We start from the raw sequence: 10574 nt of genomic DNA on the forward strand, positions 1-10574 counted from the left end.
AAGAAGAAAAAGAAGAAGATGTGGATATTTCTCTTATGCCTACGATTCTTCTTCATGTCTTTCTTTCCCCGCAGCTAGCGAGTATCTGTCTCTCTGTCTTTGTTGAATCTCTCTATCTATTCAGATATTTCTCTCTATATATATGGAAAATGAAGATAAGAAGAAGTTCATTCTCTTAGGGGGGGGGACGTAAGGTGTACATACACCTACTTACTTCTATGTCCAAAGCTCTGAATAAAATCGATGGGTGCCGTCACTCTAAGAATGCCATCTTGTCGTGTACCTTCTTCTTTTCTCGGCCAGTTGTAAACGCTAGAGATCTCGTCTTTTCTTTCTTCTTTTCGTCTCTTCAGTTGGTCTCTGTCAACTACTCCTAAATAAGAAGTAGGAGACACAACATCTGCATACCAAAAGGCAACAGATAAGACGAGACAACACTTCTCAAATCTCTGTATCCATCTCCTGTATGTATCTTCATAATCATATAGATAGATAGATCGATCCAGTATACCTTTGGTATGTAGGTGAAGATGTATACCTGTGTGCTCTTAGCGTGTCTATAAGTGGCCTGTGAAGAGATCTCTTCATATCTATATCTATGTATGTCTGGTACAGTACTTGGGGGTTACTTTTTAAGTATCTGTAGATTCGCTACTGCGGGGAGAAGTGGACTCATTCTATCTCCATGACAAGCACTTGCCGCCACCTAGGGTGTATGTACACCCACCTCCGCATCTCTATGGAAGTACATTGATTCAGAGAAGAGCGCAAGAAGGATTCCAGCAACACCTTCTACCCATAGGCATTTCCTGTCTGTGAAGTCTTTCTTCTTCATCTTTCTTACCTTTCCTTCATCTGTTCTGTACCTCTTCTCTCTTTTTATGTTGGCCCTCTGTCTTTCTTCCTCTTTTCCTTTCTTCATCTTTTCTTCTCTCTCTTTCTCTCTCAGGTGTAATCTGGTAGGCGTGTCCCCTGAGACACTTCTCGTACAATCTCGGCGCATGCAAGCACACACCGAGACATGTACTTGTAGAGCTCTTTACGGCGAGAACATCTCTCAACTTAGGTTGACTAGCAAAGCAGCGAATGAAGAGAACAAGACAGAGAAAGAGAATCTAATGAGTAGACCGACTGGAAGTGAGGAGACGGGTGAGTTCTTGACCAGAGAATCGAAGGAAGATCATTCTTCCTCACCGTCATCCAAGCAGAGGAGCGCAAGTGTTTGCAAAGGAGAAAGAGGAGAAAGTTACCTACACAAGGAGATGAATGGAGAAACGAAAGAAGAAGAAGAAGATCCGGAGAGAAGAACAAGAAGAAGAAGAAGCGATGTAGGGAAAGAAGATCAGGGGTTGAAGAGAGACAACTTCTGTCGCTATTCGAAGTACACCTGTACATGTTACTGTGGCGCATGCACGACAGATAAATTGATCGGCTTAGCTAATGATCTCTATGGAACTCCAGAAGAGGAAGACTTCACTGTATGCGCTCAAAACTTCATATGGAGATACCGGGAAAAGCCTGGACAGGCACCAGAAGAAGAGACAGGAGAAGGCGATGTGAATGAGGTGAAGAAGAAAAAGAGCAAGAAGGGTAACCGTAACAAAGAAGAAGAGGACGAAGAGGAAGAAGAAGAAGAAGCAGCAGCAGAAAGAGTCACGAAGATGTCACCTGCATGGAAGCATGCAAAGCACTTGGCCGATATGTATGAAGCGCTTACAGCTATTACTCTCATCTCTTCTGGATTTGATCTTCACGTAAGTAGCCGCTGTTCCTCTCCTCTTCTCTTTCTTGTAGAAAATGAAAAGATGAGGCTTTTTCTTCTTCGGTGTATATATGTATCTATGTCTATCTATCGATATCTACATAGATGCGCGGAGTACTTGTATAGACAGTTCATGTGGGGATGTAGATGTATGAGGTCTTTGAAGTGTCGAGAACGTTACTAAGCGAGGAGGAGCAGGTTGCTTATTCGTGTAGGCAATGAGTCGATGGTATACGGAGAAGATGTGAGTTATACCAAAGAGAGACAGGAGATCTAGAAAATTCTTCTCCTCTTCTTAGCTCTACCACTTCGATCATCTCTCCTCCATAGACGACGAAGTTCGGAAGTCCAGCTGTGTGCTGGAGATCTTCACACTCTTCCTTTTGAGCTCCTTCTATATCCACTCTTCATCTACAAGAAGAACATCTTCATATTTCCATATATATGTGTATAGACATACCCTCGTGTGTGTGTATATTAAGAGACAGGCATAGATATACGTATGCAAAGGCATGTATCTATGTATGCTGCGGTGTATGTACACCTGTGGATGTGTGTGTTGAATCTGTCCCTCGAGCTCATGATGCTCTTGTTGGCATTAGGGCCCGAGGCCGTAGCTCCAGCAGGCAAGTTTATATGCATGTGTGGCGAAGTCCCAGGAAAGAACACTACTAGACTCGAGAGTATTAACACATGCTTTTCGTCTTTATCTTCTTCTTTGTTTGCATGCGTCAAGGTATCACTACCCAGGTGTAGCTCCTTCTTCTTCTATAGGCTTATCTGTATATGTAGTTACGTACTCTCTTCTTGGTGGTGTGTGTGTATATGTCTCTGTATGTAAATGAATATGTGTATATGTATACGTATGAATGTGTATGTACATGTATATCTCTGTATGTGAGTTTGTATGTGTATGTGTGGGTGTATTACTAGGCTGTGTGGCAAGTGGTTGAGCGAGATTTCGAGAGTTGCGCTGAGAGTGTAGAGCAATTCTTAAGTCGACTAGCTGCGGATACACCCGATGATAGCCAAGAGAATGAAGAGAATGAATGATCTTTAATAGACATCTCTATCAACACTCAACGCCTCCCATCTCAGCAGCTTCGCATTGAGAAGAAGGTGGAAGAAGCTCCGTAAGGGAGAGATTGAGATAAGCATGCAGGCTAGAGAGAGAAAGTGAATGAAGGAATGGATGAAAGAATTGTCAAAGATACAAGAAGTCTCTCTATATAGGAGGTGTCTTCGTAGAGGGACGGATATATGCATGATGGTAAGCAAGGTGTATCTATGAAATCTGATAGATACAACGGCAATCATGAGGAAAGAAGTCTGATTCAAGTGTATGTACACCGTCAAAAGCTCTCCACAGATCTCTGTTGTATTCTTATTCTCTCTCTTCACCGATTTCCGGTGTATATACATCGGTCTCAACAACGACGACTACCACTCTGACTTCTATCGCATCAAGTAAAAGAAGAAGAGAGTTGAATCAGTTCAAGTCTCATACAGGGAAAGAAAAATGTCACGTGTATGGACAGAAGAACAAGAAAGAGAAGGTCTTTGCTTCTTCTTTCTTTTTCTTCTGCTTTGTCTTCTTCAGCTTTGACTGTTTGAATGATCTTGTTTTCTTTTATTTCATTCAAGAAGAGAAACGATCTTGAAGAATGGTATTGTTCTTCATCTGTCTCTTCTTTTTTCTTGGTCTCTTTTCTTTTGTATTCTGTTTCTTACTAACGGGGAGGTGTACATACACCGGAGTGTGTGCGTGTGTGTCTGATGTATGTGTAGAAAATGCTTTTTCTTCTCGCGTTCGAGGTTATGAAGCTTTTTGGTTCCTTTCCTGTTGTTGTGGGAGATGTTTCTTTCTCTTTGCTCTCCTCTGTTGGTTTCTCTATTCTTTCTTATGTTCTTGTCCTTTTAATGCACGGACAAGAGGGATGACTACAGGAAGAAAGAAGAAGAGGAAGAAGTGATGCTCCCTTCTTTTTGAAACCCCCTTTTGCACAGAAATGTTTCTCCCCTTCCTTCATTCCCTTCATCTCTCTCATTCTAACTGAATAAAGGAGATGAATTAATCACGTCAATCTTCATAGACATAGATAAACATATGACGTCAAGAGCGATAGACGGATTCTCTTGAACGGGTATTGATGGTTGTGCTGTTGACTCGGGTGTATGTACACCCACCCACGCGCATGCCGACACACACACACGTCTCTTCCATTCAAAGAGAGAGGAAGAGGAGTGTCTATACATCATACATGTACACTATGAGGAGATTTTTCGCCGTCTCTTTATGTGGAGAAGGTCTGTAGGTCAAAAGTCTTTGAATTGGAGGAACCGTCTCATTAGCTAGAAGGTGTAGTCCTGAACTTGAGACTTCTTAGTCGATGTACAGAATGTCCTTTTTTCCTCTCGAGATAACTGTGGATCAATCACTCTGGTAGCTACTGTAAGCTCTATTCTAACTCTTCCTCTCTATCTTCGTGCTATAGATGAAGCTATAAGAGGTAAAAGAGATCTGAATGAGATAAAGCATGTCTTCTCCCCTGTACGATGATAAGGAGTGGATCGCCTTTGAGAAATAAAGAGAGAGAAAGGAAAGAGGAGAGAGGCAGTTCTCTTGCCGAACAGGCTGCTCCTCTATCCTGAAGCATGCGTTCACATACATAGTGATTCATACATTTCAAACACGTGCACACATATACATACGTCGTTCATACACACATATACATGTATATCCATACACCTGTACACACCCATAGACATACACCTACATCAGGGGATGCGCACATGCACGTGGCATCTCTTCTCGATGTCTGCGAAGTAGGCGAGTCCAAGCAGAGAGAGAGATAGACTTCAGAAAAGAAAAAGATCGACTGCGCCCGTAACTGACTGTCCTTCCCAAGACATCTGTAGATGTATGAGGTATGTTGCCTACGTCTACAGATATTTTATGCATGCATGCACCCCTGGACGACGTGCGTACACCTGCGCTACTCAACAAGGCGGCGGTGCGTCATTTCATTTTCATCAAAGAAGACCACCATCCTTCATCTAATTCTGTTGCAATTCTCCTGCTCAATCTAGCAATCTTAGTAGCAGTTGAGAGAGAAAACAAGCTCCAGAATCCCGTGAAGAATCGCTTCCGCCTGTCCTCGCCTTCCTCCTTCCCCTGACGTCGTCTGTGCATGCGCATGCAGTGGAGAGGAGACACGGGCTCTCTAGTTGGTCTAGATGCTCTTCGCATGTCTTGTGAATCTTTGTCTCCTCTCTCGCTCTGAGAAACAGATGAACTTCTGCTATGGCCTCAAGAAAGAAGAGAAGAGGAGCAGACTTTGTCGAATGAGATCTTTAAACGAGAGATACAGAGAGAAAGATCAAGGAGAAAGAAAGAGACAGTTACATAGATTCCCTCTATAGGAGACACGAAGCCTTTCCGAGATCCTCTGTGTATCTTTGTCTTCACTATCTCGGTTTCATATCTCTTAAATCTCGTCTATTTCGGACATCTTTCTTCTCTCCTTTCTTCTTCTTTCTCTCCGTACAATTCCTCTTTTCTTCCTCTCTCTTATCATAGCCACTTCTTCAAGTCGCGATTTCTTGTCGACCTTCAAGGCGAGATGCATGCTGGAGCGCTGCAGGTGTATGGACGTGTGTGTCTATCCACCGTATGACGTGTATCCAGCCTGTTAGAGAGAAAGCATTGTATCTCTTCATTCTCTTTCCTCACCTTCTTTTTCTTCCTAACTTTTTGCAAGAATCTTTCTTTCTTTATGAATGAAAGATAGCTTATCTCTCTCGTTGTGAACATAGAACTATCTTCTAGTTGCGAAAGCGCCAAAGGGTAACCTAGATACATGCACATAGATCTACATATGGACATATAGACAACTACTTCTCGTTTTTCTTCTCTTTTTCTTTCTTCTTCTTGATCTCTTCATTCATATGAGTCTCCTCTCTCTCTCTCTCATCTTGTGAGGTCTACTACCCAAGAATAATAGCCTACTCAAAGACGTCTCCTATGAAGAAGAAAGAATGACTATCTTTCTTCTGTTTCCCTCCTGTTGAAGAACCTTCTGAACCGACACCGGTCTTCTTTTCTCTTTATCTCTTTTTCTTCTTCTTTTCTTTACGATTCAATCCGTAGTGTCTCTCCATGGTGCACGATTTTGTCTCTACATCTTCTTCTTCTTTGTTCGTCTTTTCTTCTTCTTATTCTCCCTTCCTCTCCTTCTCTTCTTCTTCTCCCCCCTGCTGTGTCAGTAGCCAACAGAAAAATCCGTTCATATCTGTCTTGCGAACTTCTCTTGAGAGACCAAGCTTCTTTTTCATCTTTCTCTTCTCTTCTTCTTCTTCTTCTCTTCTCTCCTTCTTCTCCTCCCCTCGTCACCATCCTTCTCTCATCTCCTCCTTCCTCTTGTCTACGTTCTCTTCCTTCTTTTCCTCTCTTCTTCTTCTTCTTCTCGCTTCTGTTCTCTTGGTGAGTCCTTCGTTCGCTTCTTCTCTTGTGAACAAGTCAGCAGGACCAGTATATCATCTCCCGCAGTCTAATCTTTCTTCCGATCTCTTAAACACAGAGAGAAGGCAAGATCTTTCCTCTTCTTTCTCTTCATTGTCTTCGCAATCTTCTTCACCTTTCTCTTCTCTTTATCCTCTCTCCATCGACCCTTTCTTCTTTCTGCCTCTCTCTCATCGTCATCCAAAAGAAATTCTAAACAGGAAGAAGGAGAAGAAGAAAAGAGACTTCTATGCGAAGGAGACAGATCTCTTGAAGAAGAAGAAGGGGAGGAGAAGGAGGCTTCATTGTTCTTGCTTAGATCCTTATTTCAATGTGGGCTCAAATCTGTCTTTCTCATCGACAACGGACTCATTCTCGTCTTCTTTCGCTTCGAGCTTATTCTCCCCCTCTCTTCTCTCTCGACCACAGCCTCTCATCTTCTCCCCTTCTCCCTTGCCTTTTCCTTGTGTCTTTTCCTCGTCTCTTTCTCCTCGTCATTCACCGTGCTTTATACATCCGTCTTCTTCTCCCGTCTCTCTTTTTTCTCCTTTCAGCAGTTGTTTCTTCTCCGATCTTTCTTATCTTTCTCGAGAAAGATGTGTCTCTCCTTCTTTTCAGCCAGCTTCACTTCTCTTCTTCTTAGTACCTCTCTTCTCGCACATACACTCCCCTGCTTCTTCAACATGTAGACAGACAGAAAGAAAGGGCCTCTTCTTCTCTTCTTCCTCTTCCACTTCATCCAACTTCACTCGGCCTTTGTCGAGCTCTTTCACTTATCTCTCACCCTCCCTGTATCATTCATTCTTTCTTGATAGAAGGACTCTTCTCTCTTCGCCTAGCAGGCTCTCTTTACAAAGAAGAAGAAGTCTAAGCTCTTCTCTCTTCTTTAACTCCCCTTCTTCTTCTTTACTTCAAGAATCGTTACAGCCTTCTTTTCCTTCTAGGCAGATCCTTCATGATGAGTTGCTTTCTTCATCTTTTCTCTTTCCTTCTTCTTATTTCTTTTCTCTTCTTTCACGATCTATGTCAGGAGAGAAAGGTGTCTGTTTCTCTGTAGGCAATGAAAAGGAGAGATCTTTTCTATCACTAGATCCTGTCGTCCTATCTCATAAAGATGGATATGATGGAGAGAGAGACAGAAGAAAGGGACAAAGAGAAGGAAGAAGATTTGTTTACCTTAGAGATGATTTGCATAAGTCGACTGAGCTAAGAGCTTCTACATGTATCGATTCCTATCCATCTTCTCAACCCAGCAAAAGGAGCAACAGCAAGCCGGTGCCCGGCTTGTCGAGCTCCGGGAGCAGATTGAGGAGCGTCAGAAGAAGATTGACGAGCAGAGAAAGAGAGCGGACGATCTTCAGACAGAACTGGAAGAAAAGGTAGGTCAAGCCTTCTCAAACATGATTTCGCTATCGTCTCGCAAACGTAGTTGCCGTTCGAGTGTAGGTTCGGCTTTACTGAAACCTGAAGAAATCGCATCGTGTGGCAGAGCTCCGGCGAGTTTTTTTCTGCTGTGGGCTGTTCCAGACCGTGGAAGTGGGGAAACTGCGTGCGGCTTTAGAAGCACTTGAGAGGCTTGAAGAGGAGCATCGGCAAGAACACAAAAACGCGGTAGAGGCATCAGCAGCTGCTGCTGTTGAAAACTTGAAAGCGCAGATCGTGGAACTGCAAGGACGTTTACAGGTACAGTCACCGGCTCTTCGTTCAGAAGGCGAGCTGATCCAGAAGACGAATGACAGTGGTGGGGGTTTGTTGCTGAGACGCGGGCTTTGGCCTAGTCGCAAGCCTCTTGTTATTCACTGAGATGCATCGGATGGTTTGGCCGCAGCCGGCAGGGTCGCTGCGTGTTGCTGCGTACAATGTTCCGTTCTCCTTCACGACCGGGCAGGTCTACGTACCACAACTTGCTGAGTGACCTCTTTCTTATCCGGGTCCACTCCAGGCCTGTTCGGGGTACATCCGTGGAATTTGCGAACAACAGCTCACCAGTCGCAGATCTGCCTCGGCCGTTCTGCATCTCAGGAGTTAGAGACAAAGCGGGAGGAAGCCGAGCGTTGCTATAAGCGAGAGCGGGAAGCCCGAGCAGAGGATTTGAAGCGCTCAGAGGATGTCCGTCACGAGATTCAGACGTTGAGGGAAAAGAAGCGCAAGCTGCAAGAGGAGAAAGAGGAGAAAGAGGAGAAGTGGAGAAGACAAAGGTATATTTCTGTTTATAGAAGACTGGGCGATGACTTTCGGCATAGCCGAGTAGCTTCACTGCCGCTTGTGTATCATCCTGGCACTTTTGTGTCCCCTTTTTTGTGAGTTTCCGTAGAGAATCTCGCAGAAGTGGTGGACATCCTTTACAGAAGCGAGCGCTTTCTCTCAGGAGTTTTGTGGATTTGGCGGGTCCATTTTCTGTGGCTCAGCTCTGACGGTTTTGGGGAGGAGGAGTGTTGAGTTGTGGTGCTGTCCTGGTCTGCTTCGTCGGTGGATGTCTCTTCCAGGTTGGAGTTAGAGGACGAGGTATCATCTCTGCGCCAGCAGACCAGCTCGCTTCTCCGGGATTTGGAAAGGCTCCGGACGGAGTCTCTTACATTCTCTCGTTCTAAGAACCTTTCAAAGGAGTGAGCAAACCTTTGCTACGTGCAGCTCGGCCGTTTTTGCCTTTTCCAGAATATGTCGTGGCTCGTAGCCTCCTCATATCCTTCTGTCGAGTGTCGCTCTCCAGTTGCTTGAAAACCGGATACGCTTGAAGGGTCTCAGCCCTCCTGTTACTGCAGGCTAAGGACAGCGGACCCAAGGCGGCCTGGGCCGTTTTGGGATCTTGTCTGGATTTCGTGTACTCAGTCATACTTTTTTTACCGCGGCCTCGCCTTCGCGCCAGAGCTTTGTTTGGCTGCTGGACCTCGACTCCGTTTATCTGAGTGCGGCTGAAGAGAACGTCTCCGTTTGTGTGGCGCCGGAGGCGCAACTGCGTGTCAACTATGTCAGCCTGTTACGCGCACGGATGTGCGGACGCACGAGTAGGGAATAAGTACGCCTGCTGTCTCGCGTGCTTGTCCAGGGGGGGTCAAACGTTGTTTCTCTTCGGCGGGTGGCAGGGCGCTGCAGGTTCAGATCGTTGAACGACCGGCCGCATCGCGTGTCCTGCTGTGCAGTGCATCTGGCCCGGTGGACGCATCTGGGGGTGCCGCTGAAGAACGGTCGCAGAGGTCTGAGGCGTCGGAAGAGACTACCGAGGCCTCCACATCTAGCAGCGTCTTGCAGGTCCGACTAGAAGAGGCGACTGCCATGCGCATGACGATGGAAGCCGAGCTGTACGCATGTCGAGTGGACATTGCGCGCAAAGACGTGGAACTGCAGATGCTGAAGAAGCAGGTCGAAGAAGCTTCGGGACAGAGGCGACATGAGGAGAGGCGACTGGAAGAATTCCAGCAGCAGCTCAAGGCGAATGAAGTCAACCAGCTGCTCCTCGCCAAAATTCCCACACTCGAGCTTGATAACGAGCGACTGCGAAAAGTAGGACTACACACACGGTTTATATGCTCTTGCAGGCTTGGGGACTACGAACGTGCAGCCCGGGGTGACCTTATTCCTTCGGCCGGAGCTCCGGCTCGCAAATGGAGGTCGAACTGTCATTGCTTGCACTTTCGGTTCTGCTCTGTCTCCCGTTAGGAGTTGGCCACGTCTCATGAAATACAGCAGCGCCTTCAACGCGACCTTCACCAGCAGCAAGAGAAGCTGCAGCCCCTCCTTCTCCAAACGCGTCAGCAGGAGGCAGCCCTTGAGGAAGCCGCGACACAGCGTAAGGGTCTTGCAGCCGCGGCGGAGGAGTGGAAGCAGAACTATCAGAAGATAGTCAAGCGACTCCAGGACGTAAGCTTACCACGAGGTGTGTACTTCGTCCACCATGGCGTGTGCACTGGTGTTTTAGAAAGTGTTTTTTGTAGGTTCCTGGTAACGACGTGCGTTGTTCGATACGGCGAGTTGGTCCGAGGATTGGCGCGTCTTTAGCCTCGTATAGGTTCTCGGCACTTGTCGCGGACTGCTCAAGTCGTGACTGATTTGTAGGCCCTGCCATTTTTGTTTGCCCGGAAAGCTGTATTGCACGGAGGACAGCTGAGCGGTCACCCTTGCAGATGTTTCCCCTCGAATGAGAAAAGAGGAGCAGACTGCACTTCCTCTGCGGTCCGTCCCCCACTGTTCCCACTGCAGAGCACGCAGAGTACACGACTTCGTCAATAGGAGAGCCGGCTCGATAGTTTTTTCTGGAGCGTGCTTCGACGTGAACACTTTGGCAGTGTTTACTGGTTACCGTTTGTTTTTGTC

The 10574-nt window shown here is 46.0% G+C and overlaps 2 protein-coding genes across 2 annotated transcripts in view; both read left to right on the forward strand.

Annotated features, from left to right (window-relative positions):
* Positions 1–5: 5 nt before the first annotated feature.
* On the forward strand, positions 6–7316 carry CSUI_000010 (uncharacterized protein; the record flags this gene model as incomplete). Its single annotated transcript, XM_068060245.1, has 2 exons — positions 6–1754; positions 5913–7316. Coding segments are annotated over exons 1-2 (2277 nt in total), but the record flags the coding sequence as incomplete, so codon positions are not given.
* A 200-nt stretch (positions 7317–7516) lies between these two features.
* CSUI_000011 (uncharacterized protein) overlaps positions 7517–10574 on the forward strand; it is a gene marked incomplete at its 5' end in the record, with an annotated part of 6530 nt that continues 3472 nt past the window's right edge. The window contains 6 exons of the mRNA XM_068060246.1: positions 7517–7642; positions 7791–7946; positions 8286–8461; positions 8750–8869; positions 9404–9764; positions 9921–10121. Coding sequence (XP_067927778.1) covers positions 7517–7642; positions 7791–7946; positions 8286–8461; positions 8750–8869; positions 9404–9764; positions 9921–10121 — 1140 coding nt within the window. The remainder of the gene's footprint in view (positions 7643–7790; positions 7947–8285; positions 8462–8749; positions 8870–9403; positions 9765–9920; positions 10122–10574) is intronic.

Source organism: Cystoisospora suis (assembly GCF_002600585.1).
Source record: "Cystoisospora suis strain Wien I chromosome Unknown contig_12, whole genome shotgun sequence".
NCBI lineage: Eukaryota > Apicomplexa > Conoidasida > Eucoccidiorida > Sarcocystidae > Cystoisospora > Cystoisospora suis.